The sequence below is a fragment of the Prinia subflava genome, chromosome 3, assembly GCF_021018805.1.
Source record: "Prinia subflava isolate CZ2003 ecotype Zambia chromosome 3, Cam_Psub_1.2, whole genome shotgun sequence".
In the NCBI taxonomy this organism is placed as follows: domain Eukaryota; kingdom Metazoa; phylum Chordata; class Aves; order Passeriformes; family Cisticolidae; genus Prinia; species Prinia subflava.
Genome location: NC_086249.1, coordinates 46,343,932 through 46,362,743, shown reverse-complemented (window position 1 = coordinate 46,362,743; position 18,812 = coordinate 46,343,932). Strand labels below are relative to the sequence as shown.

Below are 18,812 nucleotides of genomic sequence, written 5' to 3'. Positions count from 1 at the left end.
CCCTTCTTACCCCAGCTCTATACACTGAGCACAACACTGTATATTATAGGATACCTCTTTGGTCAGTTGGGGTCAGCTGTCCAGGCTGTGTCCCCTCCCGGCTCCTCGTGCACCCCCAGCCCTCTCTGGTGCAGTGGGGTGAGAGGCACAAAGGGCCCTGACTCAGTGTCAGCCCTGCTCAGCTGTAACAAACACATCCCTGTGTTACCAACACTGTTTTGGTCACAAATCCAAAACATAGCCCCATACCAGCTACTCTGAGGGAAATGAGCTCTACCCCAGTACAGCTAGTACTCTCAAGTATTTCTAGAAATCTCAGAATCTGAACCACTTAGACTTCCCTCAGAATTATTTGCCAAAAAACTATTGGTTAAAAAAAAAAAAAGCTGTAAGAAGAAAAAAGACCAGCAACCTGGTCTCAGTGATAATTTGCTTTGATCAGCTTATCATATTGCTGTTAAAAATAAAGCCAGTGTGCAACTAATTGACAACAAGAAATTAAATGACAAACAGCTTGAATATAGCCTGAAGAATTACTGAATTGGAGATATGCAGAGAATAAAAAACTTGACATATAAAAGATAGATTACATTTAGCACGACTTTCAATGTGGATGAAAATATGAGCATCTCAGAGTTTGTAAATAGAAAAATTTTGGGGGAAAGAGACAATGCTTTTGACCACTGATAACGTTTGATTTAAAGTTCTCTGAAAAATTATTTGTTCTCGAACAAAAGCAAAAATCAAAACAATTCATTCCAGAAGTATTACAACATAACTGACAAACATCTTCTCTTTGTCTGGATTTCAAGCACCATTTTAGTCAATTTGAATCTGTTTCATGAAAAGGCTGCAGCTTTGACAGAGCTATTGCTAAAATCATCTCAGCAACAAAACATTGCTTGGCCTCATCTTAGCAATTAATAAACAGCTCCAAGAACCAGCTCCACAGTTTAGAACTAATCAGTACATAAACGATCAGATTAGCCAGCATTGATTTGCCACTGTTTAGGTCAGTGCACTGAAATTATTAATGTATTACCTAACCAAAATCCTGAAGCCTTCCAAATCCTTCATTAAAGAACAGTTAAAAAAAACCCCTTGAATTTAGAATACGTTGATGCTGTTCTTCAAAGAAATAAACTCAGAGGTCAATTTCATTTTTAACAAATAAACAAACAAAATTCTTTGCGAATTTGGTAACTGAAGTGGGTGAAAAAGCTGACCTGTGTAAGTATATAAAAAAGTCAATTTTCACAATGTTAAGGCCTGGAAGTGCTAGAGACAGTCAGAATATAAATGCAACTGGAGACAATTAAGCCCTTCAAAAAGCACAAAATTAGCATTCCTTTTGTCAGATCCAAATAATTCAAGTGTTGTTCTGCACAAAGGCCATCAACAATTTCTAATTTTAGCTTAACCCATTAAAAAGAAAAATCCTGCATTTCTCTCTGGTGTTTCCTCATTAAGAACACTCCTAAACTGTACACTGAAATCTCGGGAACACCAGCTACAAATTCAAGTTCACACTCCCATAAAGACACACTCACGCAAGCACTTTAGTACAGCAATCCCAAGAAAGGCAATTCAACTACTTGTGATTCAGCTAAGCAGTGCCTGAACTGCCACACCGTAAGTATCCACCAAAAGCAAAAATTTAGCTATAAATTACCCAAGAGTGACCTGTCCTACCTCTGAACCCTCAGCTTTCTAGTTTCCTTTGCTACACTTGATTACTATACGTAACAAGAAGCTCCACAAAAATAGTATCTCCTGATTTTCATTAGGTGAAGTAGGCAGTCATATGACCCTATAAAAAAGCCTTTATAATTAACCCTTAAAGTCAAATTAATTTCTTGTATTTACGTTTTAAATCATTGCTGTAAAACTGCAAATTCCTTTGCTCTCCTGGTTGCAGTGTATCAATCACACCTTCACTACTCATTCACCTAGAAATCTGTAAGCTTAGATTCAGTTTTAAGCAGTGTTACTAAAGAAGCATTTCCTCCAAACTTACACACAAAAAAAGTGGAAATTTTTCTCAACATTTTTCACAAGGCAGAATTAATACTGCAATACAGGCTCACCTGGTGGGATAGCTGAAGTGCTTACTGCCTTTGTCACCCCATGTTAGGGTGGGAATTGTGCCAGCACGGGATGACCAGTGCACAGGCAAGGGCACAGTTTGCCACTAGGAAACAACTTATATATTCATATACAAAGATATCTGTGGCCTTACAGTCCTGAGGACTGGACTAAAGCCAGCATTTTGCATAGTCAGGCGCCCTTCTCCTTTGTTTAATTCAATATCTGCCTGTTTTAAAGAGCAGGAGCTGCAGTTTTAGCTGAAACTAAAGAGCTAAAGCCAATAGGCAGCATCTTGCACCAAGACTTAAAGCTTCCTGACCTCACCACCCGTGTAAAACTACATTGCAACATCCTAAAAGTGGCTGTGGTTAACACCAGTACAGTATACAAACAGTGATTTATCAACATTGTATGCTTTATTGAAAGTTGACAAGTGCAACAGTTAAATACATTGACGTGTTACAACTGTAGAGAACATGCACAAAAACATATGCATACTACTATACAGATTCATATGCAAAAAATCCATACTGGGAAACCCAATTTTTTTTTTCTTTAATTCTTTGCTAGCAGGGCTTGATAATTTTTGGAGTGGTTTTTCCCATCTTGAACCAAACTACAATGAACAATGATTTACTTCAAGATAATCAGCAGCCAGGGAACTTCAGAAGTTACACAAACAGCATTAATTTGCCAAATTCTGAACAGTTGCGTAGGTGCATTCTTATTTATGTAGCATAAAAAAAAACTTTCCAAACTTCTTCAGATCAGCCAATGAAACAACTAAACTTCAATCTGTACAACCTAAATAGTTACAGTTTTCTATTTTACAAAGTAATTACACTAAATACACAAATATACAGTAGGCAAATAACCTTCATGGTAATTATCCTATGACCCAACAACTGTATTGTCACCTACCTGTTTTCTATATATAATACAGCTTTATGCACCTGTCCACTGCTTCAGAAAACGGTGCAAATATTTGCACTTAAGGTTTCAGGTGACAATTAAGTGTTAAAACACTGAGATTACCTTTCCCCCTCTTCCTCTTAGATCCTATGCACCAGTCCACACTTTGGAACCCCAATGCACTACAGGGGGTTGAGCCATCACTTTTTACTCCAGTCTATTTCTTCACGTTTTCGAGCCTGAAAAGCACTTGTATCAGCTGTAGCACTGGATGAGTGGAAGATCTAAAAACAAACCAAAAAATCAGGCATGCAGCTTCATTTCTCAGCCATTTGCAGAAGCTGCTCGAGGACCCAGTGTACTTGTGCTAATTCTCTGGAAGAAGTTTGTTTTATTCAACCAACCTAAGAACATAGACTCCTTCAAGCCAAAAGGGTAAGGGAGGTAAAACAGAGACAGATGAGTGTGTAATGCAAGGGGGAGAAGCCTCTCCTGATGTGTGCAAGGCATGGAGTCCTCAGTCTGGGTTGCAATGTGCATTGAAATGGACGAAGGGCAGCTGTGGCGGATTCCCGCTAGTCCTCCTCACTCTGGGCAGTCCGGAAGCCAGCAATCATGCTGGCGATGACATCTCGAGCTATGCTGAAGGCCCTGAGCCCTGTGATGCCGGCTGAGCAGGCTGCTGTGTTGTCCCTTGTGACTGGGAAGAGGAAGGCGGAGAACCAGTCTGCAGCTGTGCTTGGAACTGGGCAAGCTGCTCTGGGCTGGCAAGTGTTTTTAGCAGAGTGTTTTCTTGCTCCAGCTGCGAGTTCTTCTCTATCAGCTCTTTGATTTGCTCTTTGAGGACCTCCACTTCTTCCCTTACCGCGTACATCAAGTGACTCTTTACCAGATCCTGAAATGCAGAAGAGAGTGCGTGCGTTAGGAAGGCAGCGCAGGGCCCGTGCGGGGCTGCCCGCCCGCCCCGCGGGAGCGGCGGCGGACCCCGCTGTGCCGAGGCCCGCTGTGACCCCGTTCCCGGGCAGCGCGGGCACGGCCGGGCCGGGCCGGGCCGTCACGGCCGACACTCACGTGCGGCCCGGGCTGCACCGCGGCCCCGCCCCGCGCCAGGCCCCGCCCCCGCGCCAGGCCCCGCCCCCCCGCGCGCCGGCTGCAGCCAGTTCTGGGCGCAGGTTGCCGCATTTCCCTCCCTCCCGCCGTCCGCGCGCGGCCGCGGGTGACGTCAGAGCGCCGCGCGGCCAATGGGCGGCCGAGTTATTTATAGCCGGGAGTTAAAGGCTCGGAGTTTGCCTAGCAACAGCCGGAGAGGCTCCCGGGAGAGCGGCTCCAGGCACCGCTCCAGTAACAAAGGGCGGCCGGGCCCCCGGCTCCGCGCCGGGCGGGGGCCGGGGCAGCGGCCGCGGCGGCCCCCGAGGTGAAGCCGCCGGCTCCGGGCGCCGCGGCGACCGTACGGCCCGCGGGGAGAAGGGTGCACCGGCGGGGGATGCTCCGGCTGCAGCCCGCGGGGGATGCGCTCGCTAGGCTTGCCCTCGCCTGCGCTTGGTGGAGAGTTAAAAAAATAAAATGGAAAGTACCCCAAAACGCCCCCTCTCTGGGACTGTAAAACCGCACAAATACGCTCCGCTTTCTGCCCAGCAGCGCCCCTCCGCCGCCGCATGGAGCCGGGATCAATCGTTTGGGGAGGCAGCAGCCAAGAGCAATGCCGTCATTCCCTCCCCGGCATCAATACACAAACGTGCGCATTCCTCCCCGCGGGAAGCCTTTGATCAATTAAAAATAACAAATTTCAAAAAGGTCCCGAAGCCGACCCCCGTGCCTCCCCTTCCGTCCCCAGCTCCGCTACCGAAACGCGTCCCCGCATGGGTTAACCATCGCCGCCGCATCCCCATATTGTTTACTGCTTCAAACACGAACAAGGTTTTATGCCCCATCGGTACGTACCATCGCTTGCTCGATTTTGTTGTCGATAGCTACTACGCTTGCACCAGAAGAGCTGCAAGAGAGAAAGAAAGAGAAGAAAAAAAAACATACATTAGCAGCGGCTGAATTATTTAAGAGACAAGAGACGCGAGCATTGGTAGCCAGTTGGCTGAGAAAGTCATCCTCACGCTGCCCTGCCGCCGCCTCACCAGGATGCTCTAATGCAGCAAAGCAACCTGTAAAGCCGCGCCGAGCCCCGAGCCCGCAGCCTGACCAAATATCCCGACATTCTGCCCCACGAACGGACCACAAAGACGGAGCTCAATCGCAGGCTGCGGCAGAAGCTCTGGGCGCCGGGGAGGGCAACACCTCCGCGGGGAGAGGCGGGGGCGGGTGCCGGTGCCGCCGCTGCGGCTCCCCCGGACAAAGGAGCCAGCCCGGCGCTCACCTGCCCCGCTACCGCCGCGCCAGCAGAGCCGCTCGGACACAACACTTATTTACCTACTGTCGAGCCTCAGAGACGAGTTGTCGGTGCCCAGCAAGGACGATAAGAACGAAATCGAGAAGTGTCTTAGTTGATAAACTCCTAGATCCATTGCCACCGGTCTACAACATTGGGCATTCATGCAACCGCGGCCAGAAACGCTCCCCGGAAAAATAAAAAAAATCACGTCTCGCTCCCCCCGGAGGCGTGTGTGCGTGCGGGGCCGCTCCGCCGGGCGAGGCGGGGCCGGGACCCTGCGAGACCCTGCGCGGCTGCGCTCGGCCGGCTCCGAGCGGTGCGAGCGCTCCGCCGCGCAGCACAAAACCCGGGCATCCCGGCCCCCCCCATCATTTATGCGCCGGCGCCGCCTCCCATTGGCTGCGCTGCCCGGGCCCCGCCCCGCCCCGCGCATCTCATTAGCGCGCCCCCCCCCGCCGCGCGCGGCCCAGGCCGGCGGCGCCCACGCGGGACGGTCCCGCACGCGCGGGGGAAGGGGGCGGGGGGGAAGGCTCGGTCCCGCCGCGCCCGCGAGCCCCGCCACGCGCGGAGCCTCAGCGCCGCTCGCGCTGCCGGCCCGCACCCGCAGGAACGGAAGGGAATTTAAAATAATTTTAAAAAAAGGAAAAGAAGAGGTAATAATAATAATAATAATAATAATAATAATAATAATAATAATAATAATAATAATAATAATTAGCGGGACCGGGGAGCAGCGGGGAAGTCCCGCACGCACAGCCTGGGCGGGAGCGCGGGACGCGCCGAGGGGCCGCCCGTGGGCGCGCCGACACCGCCACCTATCGGGCGCGCGGCCGCGGGAAAGCCCCGGTGGCGGCTCCCACGGCTGATGCAGCGAGCCGCACCTCCGCGCGGCCCCACATCCGCACATTTCAGCCCCGCAAAGCGGAGCCCGGACCCGGCAGCTCTGCTCGCTTCGCCCATGCCAAGCAGGAGAAGTAGGATACCCACACACTGGAGATGAAACTCTTTCAGAAACCTATGATCCCCACTTTATCCCTTACACACACCTTACAAGCCCATAAAGCCTTTTATGAAAAAAAACATTCAGCCACCGATCGTCTACAAAAGCACATACGGCTCAAACCTGTGGATTTCTAGCAAGCCCGCTGATACTATTCTACAATGTCAGGGAAAATGCCTATTCACTTGTTTTTAGGTTGCACCATAAGGCACTTAGTCTCAAAAGTTGCAGCGCATGCATTAATAATTTAGGAAAAGAACTTTCTCCCACCTAACTGTGGTGTTTTCCTCAACAAATATTATGCTCTCATGTGTCATGGAACACAGCAACAACATCAGTGCCCATCCAAGTGATCTTCTCTACTGGTAACAGCTTCGAAAGAGCTGAGGCTGAACTAGAACACCACGAAATACTGTCACAAGAAACAGCCAGCCTCTACAACCACTCCTTTCTAGACCTGCACTTTCAGCAGGTATTATATTACTTAAAGGCACAAAAAAATCAAAAACCTCTTCCATTCTCTATAGTAAACTTCTCCAAGAGCTACAAGTCACATACATCACAGGTGCTGCTCCCAGAGAAGCAGGAACGTCAGGAGGCACGGAGTAATCATCTTAAGGCTAAATTTAGCATTTGCGTATCTGCATCATCCTTCTTAGTTTATTTATATTGTCCTAGACTACTATTCTTTCATTCAGTAATGCCAGCAGTGTAGTACAAACTAATCCTGTTCACAGGGAGGTCACATTTAAGAATAAGAATTCCTCACAGCCACTTTCCCGCTACCAGATCGGGTTCACATCCCACAAGGGCACAGCTCTCATCCCACCCTTTGGATATGTGGGGAATTTGCATGGGATAGCACGTAACAGGCTGAAAATTAAAGGAAGTGTTTTAGAAAAACCCTTTCCTGTATTTGCAAACGCGTGACTGCAAGTAAACTGAGGCAACGCATTGGAACATGTGCCTCAGGCTGCAGCTTCCCCTTTCCTGAGGGACAAGCACCAGGCGCTGCACTGGTTCCTGGTTCACTTCCCCACAGCACTTTCTCTGCAGAGGTTACCCCCTACACACGCCCGTGCTCGGTGCGTTCAGTGATCAAGTGAGCCAGCAGCTCATCATCTGTGCTGGAATCTGTATCAATTCCTGTCCTTGACTTGATCTAAATCAATGTTTTATGACAGGTTAGGCTTCAAAATCAGTCATGTCTCAAATGACTCCTCCCCATGGCAGTTACTCAGCACAATTAACAAAATTACAGCTGGACAAAAGCTCTGGGACAAATTCTGTCCCTTGTAGTTCTTTATCAGAAAAAAAGGGCAGAGTAGGTGTAAAAACAGGTTAAGTCCTATCACTACTGATCAAGCTCGTATAAAAGAACTTGAAGATGGCAAACTCACAGGCCTGGACAGACATATCCTCAAAATTCCTGCTTTGCTGTTGCAGGACAGGCAGCAGATACCTGTATATAGTTTCATTCATACATGCAGAAATAAAGTCATGGATGCATTCCAAGATGATTGTTGGTTCTGCCATAACGACAGATAATTATCAAATGTCATTATTCTGTTTACAACAGAAAAATTATACCATTCTCAAACTAAATTAACAACAACACTGGCATCTTTGGTCTATATTAATCTTCACAAAGAAGAGATAACACTTATGATCCTAAATCAAATTCCCACTAAACTCATTAACTATCTTCCATTAACTTCAGTGGGCTTTTAACAGAATCTGTCACTTATTTTTAGATGCTGACAAGCAGAGTTGTGATTCAACAGAAAGCTGTCAGCTGCGTAAGTAGGACTGCATATTAATATGCAGGTTCTGCTTTGCCCACTCTATAAAAAAGCAAACCATAAGTGTCCCTTTATGGCTGAGAAAACAGATCATCTAGGAAATAAAAACCCCCACCATAGAAATTTCTTTAATCTCCGAAATTAGGGTGAAATTTTTTTGGGAGGTGGGGACAGCACCATATCTCCGATGTTCTCATTTCAGCACCCTATCATCTGCCTGACAAGGACAGACACTGAGCTCTAAGGACTGGGTTTTTGCTGTTGCTTTTAACAAATATCTCATTTATGAAATAAAAAAAGCACATGGAAGATTTAAGGAAGATAGTTCTCTAAACTCAGTTGTCTCTAGAAGGGCGTCAAGATTACTACTTGTGTTACTCAAAACCTTATAATCACCTCTTTTAACACCTCATTAACAGATAATACACGACATTCGCTCCTGAAAAAGCTTAAATTACTGGGAGCAGAGGTGAGAAAGGCTGCAGAATTCCTCGGTTTGATTAGGGCACTCTAGGTCTGCACTGGGTTGGACGAATTCATCCCCCTGTTAGCACACGCTTTGGAGGCCTGGACATCTACAGATTACCCCAGGCATTCACAAACTCCATAAAGTAACAGAAAAAGACTCGAGACAGGCTCCTAAGAAATCAGCAGAGTAGAGTACAAACAGCAAACGAGTAGCTCACCAGCATCTTTGATCCTGAAATAAACTGACTTCTTAAATTGAACATATATACCATAGTCAAAGACTTTTTAGCACGTGTCACCTTTTGTAATATTTCAGCTCTTAAACACTGTTCCTCACACTAAATAATTTCCTCTTGTCTCAATTTATTCATGCTAAGCACTTGAAGAAAGTGCTTTTCATCTTAGGCACATGATGAGGTAAACTACAGCACAAAATCATTTTGCCCCTATGCAAGCCTGGTTTGTCATATTTCTCTATGTGTGTTAAAAAGTTCTTTAACTTAAAACATTTACCTTTTAAGTACCTTGTCAGTGTATGTTCCCTTCAGATGACAACATTAAAAGCCCTCTATAAGCATCTTCTGAACATGAAATAAATCTCATCTTTTGATGATGTTACAAAGATACCACACCAGAAACCACATTAGAAACCCAGCAATTGCTGTCACAGCACACTTTTATCTTACAGGCTCAGATCTTGTGAACTTCAACTATGGTTTTGAACTGCAGAATGCAAGTACTGAAGAGGTTAAAAATAAAATCTGCTATTTACTCAAGAAAAGGCTACAGTAATTAGATTCTACCTGACATCTGACTGTGCATTGCACTTGGCATCTAAAAATGGTGAAGAAATGGCAGAGTACTATTCTGCCTTAAAATTCATAGATTCAAAATTCTTTGTGTACTGACAGCAACCCCCTAGCATACAACTTATGCAAAATTGTGCCAAGCTAATAACTGAGAAAGCAAGCTCTGGCAGTAGTTGACATCAAGGACTAAAGCTTTATTTATTTCAATAGGCCACAATTTTATTCTTCATCTCAGTAAAGGTACACAACTGGAGAAGCTGTCCAAGGAACTTTCTTTCCCACAGTATCATGAATATTTTTAACAGACTAAAGACCAAGAAAACAACCAAACAAAATAACCCCACCCACACAAGCCCCATCTTCAGATAGCCTAAATAAAGATCACAAAATCTCAGCCAACTTCCTTTTCCAGCTCCAAACCTTTAGCTAAGATCTTGATTTAAAGAAACCAAGCCACTAAGAACTTACTGCTCAGCTCCAAAAGACATGTATTTTATTTCTAGATTGAATTCTGCTATTTTAATTTATGTACTTCTGCCAAATTGAAAAAGCTCTTTCTACAAGACAGTACTCTCTGTTTTCTTAAATGTGAGCTTCTCCTTCCCCACAGTAATGTTATTTGCATCTATAATTTAGTTTATTAGTTTGCTAGAAATTGGGGTTTAGTTCCACAAAAAACAGATAAAAGGGAAAGCTATGCAAGATGCTTGTGAAATGAAGAGCTGTATTTGTAATATTTTTTTCTTTTTTCCAGATGTGCAAGCATAACTAAATAAATATTTAGTGGAAAGAATATACACACCCTACTGGGACTCTGGAAATAACCAGTATCTCTGATCACAGTGCATACACAGAAGTATCATGCTGTGAGCTCTACACAAGAGACAGAAGGCTGCATTTAAAGCAAGAAGATAACCATGTAAGATCAAAGAGAAAAACAAGGAGAGGTTCTCACTGGTTCCTCTGAGAATAACCTCTTTCTCTTTGACAGGCAACTAATTGCCAAGTCAATCCTAGTTATTTTTAATGAGAATTATAATGATTCTACCAATTTTAATGCTGACAAAACAAAACATACTGTCTATAATCAAGTACCTGCATACAGCCAAACAGAGAGATGACCCACTTGTTACTCATCAGAGAAAACTCTGCAGGGAAACATGAGCCATCTTAAAGCAATTTTGATGCTTGGAGAGGGATGTATGGCATCCCCTTTCCCAAGATCATCCATAGATAACCATCTAGCAATACAGTTGAGATGAAGGCCTGTGTTCTGTACATAGCAATGAATTTCAAAGTCTCCTCACAGAGCCAGCTGAGGTCCACCATAACTCAAAACCTGAAATTACATCCAGATGCTATTCTACTTTAAATTTAAAGAAGTTATACATTTGCAGTAACAAATAGCTTGGAAATTACAGGCTTTTCTGATTTCAAAAACCTTTAAATGACTAGGTGTGAAATATTTAACTTTACTACAGGTGAAAGTTCTCCTCAGCATCTCATAAAGTGCCCTTGACCAAGGACTGCAAAGGAAAGAATCCACCAACAGGTTAGCATTCTGAAAGTTTTAAGTGAGACACTGGAGCCAGGAATTGATTATCTTTCCTCCAGAAAGTTGCACACAACATCACTGCATGCTGACATTGTCCCCAGGATGGGTGTGGGAAAGAAGTTTAGTGTCATAAAGCAGCATATATAGAAGAGTGATAAAATGTTACAACTTCTAAGTTTCACTACCCAAATTTATTTTTCCTTTATGTAAAATTTGCCTTCAATGATTTTAGATTTAATGCATAGAAAGGGTATTCAATTCCCTGATCTTCTGTGTTACCTTTCATGTGTAAATACTTTTCTCAAAGGCAAGAACGCCCTGAAGTAAAAACCACTTACACAAATATTTAATCCCACTTATTCTAACTGTTAAACAACAGATTTTTCAACCACATACTCCAAAATTAAATTAAGAGGGAAGTAAAGAATCACTGGAGCATTTTAAGTTACACTTAACATAACAAACACGGCAAGTATGGAGAGTGTTTTGGCACACTGACATGACAAGCACTTGGGAAGATGAAATTCTCTGTATTAAAAGGCATCTCTGACCAAGAGGACAAACAGCCCTGGAGGGTTTACAGGACAATGGCTGACATCCACCCACCCCAGGTTACCTTCCATAGTACATAGTGAGTTTAGTAATCAAATTAACAGCCAAATTAACCTGTAACTAAGAAGGGTCATCTTCTATTATTTTTCAACTTGTACTATTTTCTGTTTCCTTAAGGCAGCAGAAAAGCCACACCAAGTCTCATGAAATGGGAACACAGTATCTTACTGAGTACTGCTAATTGTGGAAGGGGGATATGGAGGATCTTAAGGGCCTTCATTTCCCCTGTCCTCAGCTCCTTGTGAAGTTTAGACTCATTATGCCTTTTTTTAAAACTCCTTAATCCATTCCTTCCTCTTTTCCCACCTTCTCCACTCTTTCTAATTGTTACCCTTGAAACTATATTGAAAACCTTGGATCAGCTAATAATTTAGTCATGGTTATTAAAGAAGTATTTATATAGCATTAACAGCTGGTCTACACGTCCCACTGAATATCATTTGCCCTTTGATGGCCATTTTTTGGTGCAACACTTGAAATTAAGCCTGTATTTCCCACAGAAGCCTATCACATTAGAAGCCAACTCAGGGTTGCTGGAACAAAGCCAAAACCTCTGCAATTAAGTAGAGTTGTCGCATGGTCTTCAGGAAGCTGGGAATCAAGTCCCCTACCCCAGCTTTTACAGAAATTATTAAGAACAGCTGATGAAAAGTACGGAAACAAAACGTGAAGACCTCAGCGTGGGAAAGGAGAACCCGGGATGCAGAATCCGATCTTGTGTGAACAAGGATGAAAATTGGCCACTTCTCAGCTTTTGTGGTGGCAGATCCCTCGTTACCACCCTGCTGTGCAGAACCATTTTAAGATCATTCTGTTAAATAATAATAAACTCCCAACACCGCAACTTGTTTACACTATAGAAAAATAAAGACAATAAAGCTCAGAGCTCAATGCCACTTCTCCTCCTCAGCAAGTACTTAAGACAACAGGCCTCTATGCAGTTGCCCATTTACACTCCCAGTTTCAGTCTCTGCAATCACTAGCAAATGGCTTCACATTTATCAGCAGTATCAATGAACAAATAAGTAAATGACTTTCAGATTAACTCCCCTGGCTCCAGTGCATACATATTACACAGATTTGAAATACCGTATTTCCTAATCTCTGAGTGGTAAAAATACTCTACTCCAGTAATGCCACAACACACAGTTTATCATAATTTGGTGACTTCCTAGGGGAAAGGGAAATAAAGGGAAAATTCAAGACCTTCTGTACCATTCAAGAAGAACTGTACTTTAACAGGCTGAATTTACTGTAGCCTATTTAAAGGTATTTTTCTACCTGAATGAAGATTTTCATTTTTAGAAATCAATCCCCAGTGTATCCCCAACCATTCAGGAAGTGTAGAGAGAATTTCCACAAACAAATAAGAATGTGACCTGATTAACTGCACAGTGCAGTGTACCCCAAAATCTTACTTTCCTTTAACAGCCACTGAGTTGAGCTTTTGTGGGGTAATTTCCTGCCTAACTTGTACCCTCCCCCTGTGACCTTGCCCCATCTCTGAAAACAAGCACAAGAGAGGAATTTGATGAATGCCCATGCATCAATTCAGTACAGCACTGAGAAACAGGTACAGCTCAACTCTGGAGCGGGAAAGCACTCCCAGGCTTCTCAATCCAGGCACAGCTTCAGTGATTTAAGAGAGACAAATCCTGCTGACTCACAATTGCAGAAATCCCAACAGAGTATTTCCATTTACATTCTCCTTGCTGAAGGAACAAATTGCAAAGCCATACTGATTTGAAATAGAATACAAGATACTGGGGAAAGTATGTAAGACTATGAAATGAGGTGTGCTTCAAAACTTAAAAATTACCTGAAGAACAGATTGATTGAAATTTTAATTTGATCTAACCGCCTTGTGGCTTTAGGGATGTATTACGTACTTTAGCACAACGCTTCGTTCTTGAAACCCTGCCACACTGCAAAGCAAAGAGAACAGAACACAGATGTGCTGGCTCAGCATATTTTGAACATGTCCCTGGAGCACCTTCTAGGTCAGAGACTGCAAACAGCTGGGCATGGGTCCAGGTCACCTACAAAAGGCTGTATATCCTGAAGTCCTGGTTCTCCTTCAAATGGGATCCAGCCCTCCTCAGTACCCTGCTGATCCCGTAAAGGAACCTCAGGCAGTAAGAAGCTCTAATTTTCCACAGGACAGCATCTGCTAGCTTAAAAGCAGCAAGTGCCTCGAGACTGTTGGATCCGTGGTGGCTGTGCAGGGCACACGCCACTGACATTTAGCTGCCCTTGAGCCAGACATTCTGCAAACAGCAGAAGACGTTCTCCTTATCTTTTAATACACAACTTGCCAAGGAAAGATTACAGCATATCACTTCATACCTAATCAGTATCTGGGTAATCGTCTTTATGCAGTAATGGCTAAATTTATGAGTGGCACCCTGTTTATGAAGCATTCCTGTCCTCTCCCTAAAACTGTTGATGCATGTTTTTTGGTGGATATCCACCTCCACCATTTAATTAGATGTCCAGGGGTCTTTTGTATATACAAGTTCAAAAGCTCGTGTATATACTATGTCAGGCACCTAAGACTTCTGAAAAACAATTACTTCTTCCTGCAGAAACCACTATCATTATAATGACACCCTGAACCTCTGTGGCTTAAAACAACTCAAAACAAACCCCAATCTCCACAAAAACAAAACCAAAGCAACTGCAGTATCAGAAGTCTGAGTAACCCACTTTGTAATGCATGGGAGTCCAAAACAGCTCCCAGGGATATTTCCTCATTCTTACACAGGGTGTTAGCTCAGTAGGCTAACACAGCATCAACACAATAAGCTGCCACACTGCTCTCAATATATGGGAAGGAGAGAAAACCCCTAATGCAACACAGAATTTAAATCTTCTCTTCCAGTTCCACTGACAGAGCCAGGGATCCACTGCCGTCCACCAAGCACAAAGGACAGAAGGGTGTCTTCTAAAATCCACACTAGGCAACTTCCTACACGAGTTACAGAAGAGGGGAATTCCCCTCTGACTCTTCCCAGCTACTACTAATTGATAGAAGCCCTTACCAGATGGACAGTAACATCAATCAGCAGCTCAGGTACAAGCAATCATCGTGACAACTACAAACAAAAATATTTGTAAGTGAATGTTTGAGTCACACAGTAGTAACTGCTGCCACTCAGATAGGCTCCTGACCTGAATTAGTTTGCCCAAACCTGTTTTTCAGCCCCATTTCTGAAGAACTCTGCATTTTAAAACAAGCTGTTAATAAACTGAAAGAAGTTGAAAAGAAACACTGAACTGATTCCGAGGCTGGGGGAATTTACTTATACTGATAGACAGAAAGATGTCAAGGTACTGGAAAGGATCCTTTAAATCCTTGGGAGGACTGAGATGTGACTTGAGTGAAAAATTACCCTTAAACAGAGAAAACACTCGGTTTAAGGGGCTATCAGACTTTCATTTTATTTCTTCATATTACAGTACAACTGCCTAATATTTACCTAATGATAAATTAAAGCCTCTTTTTAAAAAAGACTATTAGCTCATAAATACAGTGGGTTTTCTATTCCATGATAACACAGTATCGTAGGATCATTTAGGTTGGAAAAGACCTTTAAGATCATTGAGTCCAACTGTAAAACCTAACATTGCCAAGTCCACCTGTCAGCGACTAGATGCTCATCACTCAGGTACACTTCAAATGAATTTACATTACTGATGTTCTGATAAGGATGACCTAAATACAACAGCAAGACAGATGTTTTCATGCCTGCCTTTGATATTCATGTATTTTAACCAACTACAGCCCACTTTACCCATCCGAAGAGTTAGCAGGTGTACCCAGTGCTCCCTCCTTCCAGTTTATGCCATAACCAAAGGCTGAAGTATCTTCTGACCTGTATTTCCCCCCACCCTCCCCACTCACATCTTCTGCACTTCCAACCAAGTTTCAAACAGAAATATGGAGGATGCCACACTGCCATTCATTTGGTGTGAATATGGAAAGATGGTGGTGTACATCCAAAGCAGACACCTGTCTGCAGTCTGCACTACACCAGAGGCTGGAGCTCCTGCACACCCATACAATCACCATTTCCATTTCTCTAGTGCTAGACAGCTCCCCAACAGCACATAGACATTAGGGATTGTTTTTCCAAAAAAATTTGATGGAGCTCCAGAGCATAAACTCTGAATCTTGGACTTCATTCTGGCAGCCAAACTTAAAATTAAAAATATGCATGAAGTACTTAATTTTATTAAAAGTACAAGTTCTCAGTATGCTGTAAATTGCCCTTGACCAAAGACTGTATGTAGGAAGGTTCACTAACTGCATCCATATCCTCTAAGTTTTAAATGAAATGCCTGACCCCAGAATTGCTTCTCTTTCCTCCAGAAAGCCGCATATAACTGCACTCACTTTCAAATTCTCCATCTACACCAAAAAAAGCTAAATGCTTCCTTGTATTTGACCCATATATCCAGCAGGGTCAGTTTTGGGAAAAAACATAGTCACATGCAATATCAGCCAAGAAAGGCTGCCATTTGCAATCACCATTTACCATTTGCTATTTATGGTAATATGACAACCAGCCAACCTGAATTCACAGAACAATAATCAGGAGAAAACCAGCATCTCTGCAAGAGAAACTACGGGAAACAAAGGCAAATTAAAATTAAATAGCTTGCAGAGTAAGACTCCAGGAGGAACTGTCCATGTTTTCCATATAATGCTAACAAATGCAGACTTTGGTTTATCACTAGAGGTGCTACATCATGTCCTGTGTGTATCAGTGAAAGTCAGTCACAACAAAATCCTTTAATAATGCAGAAAGGTTAGAGAAAATTACATGTCTACTCCACCACACCTTTTTCATTACATATTCTGTGGAAGAGCTCGGTTAATGGCAGGAAAAACCTTCTCATTATTACCTCCCTTGTTCAGTAATACATGATACCAGTCACTGCTGTATACATGTCCTGCTCATGCATAATATACCTGTTGCCATTATATATTAATTGCTATTATAGAATATTTCCACGATACCTAGTTGCTGTTATAGAATATTTCCATTATACATATCCTTAAGCATTCAGATTAATTTACTACAATTTTACTGTTCATTTGAAAGTTCAACATGTTTTCAGAAACTGTCAATTACTGAAAAAATATAAAATTGAGCTTTTACAAGAAAGTTTTCCAATGTATAATTTCATATTCTTTAAAGTGACACCATTCACAGAGGAAAGCTGTTCTCCACAGGCAATACCACAAACAATGTGACAAAAAGATGAAGTTAAATGTATTAGTTGATATATGTAAACATTTATATAAGATCAAGGGGCTTAGATTTTAAGGGTGTGGCATAACAAAAGCACCAGTTCAGAGATCACAAGTTAGGAACAAATTCCATGCTCCCTCCCACAGATGAGTATTTTCCTTCTACACACAGAAAAACAACTCTGCAACATGAAGAGTCAGGGTATTTTCTCTGTCATGTATTTTTAACTCAGTAAAATAATTCCTCCACTTCACCAAGTTACTTGGTATTTATTTTAAACACTAGAAAGAACCACATCAAAAACATGCAGTTCATATTTCACTGTTAATATGGAAAAGGAGGCTGCAGAAGACTAAACTGTATTTCAGTGCTCTCCAAACATTTAACAAGACTGATTAACTAAACTTTTCTTTAATCATGTGACAGTACAGAAGATAGTGCCCATTATATAGGAAAAGTATTTTAATGAATACAAACTTATTTGATAATGAGTTTCAAATTCTGTTTTTTCAAATTCTCTTTTTTGGTTTAATATTACATTACTTAAGATTTGTAATAACCGGAAAACCATTTTTTGAGAAGAAGAAATAAAAGCACTATAACAGCAAAGGTTTTATAACATGGATTATTTTAAATACTGCAGTAAAGATATTTCAAGGCATGTAGATTTTCACTGAATAAGTAATTAACTCTGCATGACAGTACTCTCAACCAGCTTGAAACAGTTTTAACAAGTGCCAAGCACCTTGATTTAGAAGTACTAAATACTTGCTCAAACAAAAAAAAAAGGAACCTCCCACAAAAAGTAAAACCAATAAAATCAAGCATCTACATATTAAAAATTTTACAAATACCTCTTCAGGTGCCGTTCCAGTTCCAGGAATAACACTTTCATGATTATTTGGTCAGCCACTTGTTTCTGGAGAAGTGCCACTTTCATTAATGTATCTATTTAGCACCTGCTGATTAGTTTCCCCCAGACAGAAGGTTGGAAGAAGTACCTCTCAGTCCTTGGTGGCTGTAAGCTTAGCATTAGCATTCCACTATTAACTACGAGTCCTGAATTCTTTAGCACTTTAAAGAATCACAAAGTCTTGCCCGTTAAAGATTATCTACTTGCTTCAATTCAAAGTTTGCTCAGTTTAATACTGGTTGGTCATGATCAAGAAAAACAAGAAGGGCGAACAGTGACACCACAGATCCTCAGGTCACATGGTGTTCTGTTACATAAAGCATCAAAAGAGATTAAAATCTTCATGATTACGTTTTCAAATCTCAAACAAATGCATCTTCTCTCTGCAGTGCCAAATGCGCCAACTCTGAAGCTGATTCAGCCTGCTCCCACTTTTTGTGAAATACGTGTTAATTACTACAGGTAGCTAATTCTGCTTAGAGAAAGGCAGCTCAAGTTGTTCTGTTTCCCAAATCAAAGTTCTAAGGCTTAATGGCAATTCTAATTAGACACAAAAGTGACAGTAGCCTGTTTGCCAGAAAATATTTTACACAGACAAATCATGTCCGTCACTGCTACTTTAAAAAGAACCAGTGATGAGAGTTGGAAATATCTATCTAGTTAGTCAGATAAAGATAGCAACTCATCATGTATCAAGCCAAAATTCAATCAAATACTGCATATTCTTCCTCACAGAAACACAGATTGCCATAAGGAGGTTCTGGTGCATTGTAGTAACTCCCTGCCATGTAACTATGACCCTATATGCATAAGACACCATTACGCAACGTTGCTTCAACGTAAGCATGTTCCTTCCTTGACCCTTGTTGAATGCTTTTCAGTGGGAAGAGGAGTTGACTGCCCACAGTACATTGTAAAGAAGCAAAGAAGACTTCATTTCATTACTCCACAGGCAAGCTGCAGAGTGAGTGAGAACCCCTCACCACGGAAACAGGCAGCCACTTGCAGTATG

At 42.7% G+C, this 18,812-nt stretch overlaps 1 protein-coding gene across 5 annotated transcripts in view; it reads right to left on the bottom strand.

The window, feature by feature from the left end:
* Window positions 1–2,482: 2,482 nt before the first annotated feature.
* TSC22D1 (TSC22 domain family member 1) overlaps window positions 2,483–18,812 on the bottom strand; it is a 91,895-nt gene continuing 75,565 nt past the window's right edge. Inside the window, exons 1-3 of one of the 5 annotated variants that reach the window (XM_063392139.1) lie at window positions 5,422–5,733; window positions 4,942–4,993; window positions 2,483–3,895 (exon numbers count right to left, since the gene is read on the bottom strand). In XM_063392139.1, the coding sequence (XP_063248209.1) occupies window positions 3,638–3,895; window positions 4,942–4,993; window positions 5,422–5,546 (435 nt within the window). In that variant the 5' untranslated portion in view covers window positions 5,547–5,733 and the 3' untranslated portion in view covers window positions 2,483–3,637. The other 4 variants (XM_063392142.1, XM_063392143.1, XM_063392141.1 and 1 more) reach the window with 4 other exon arrangements.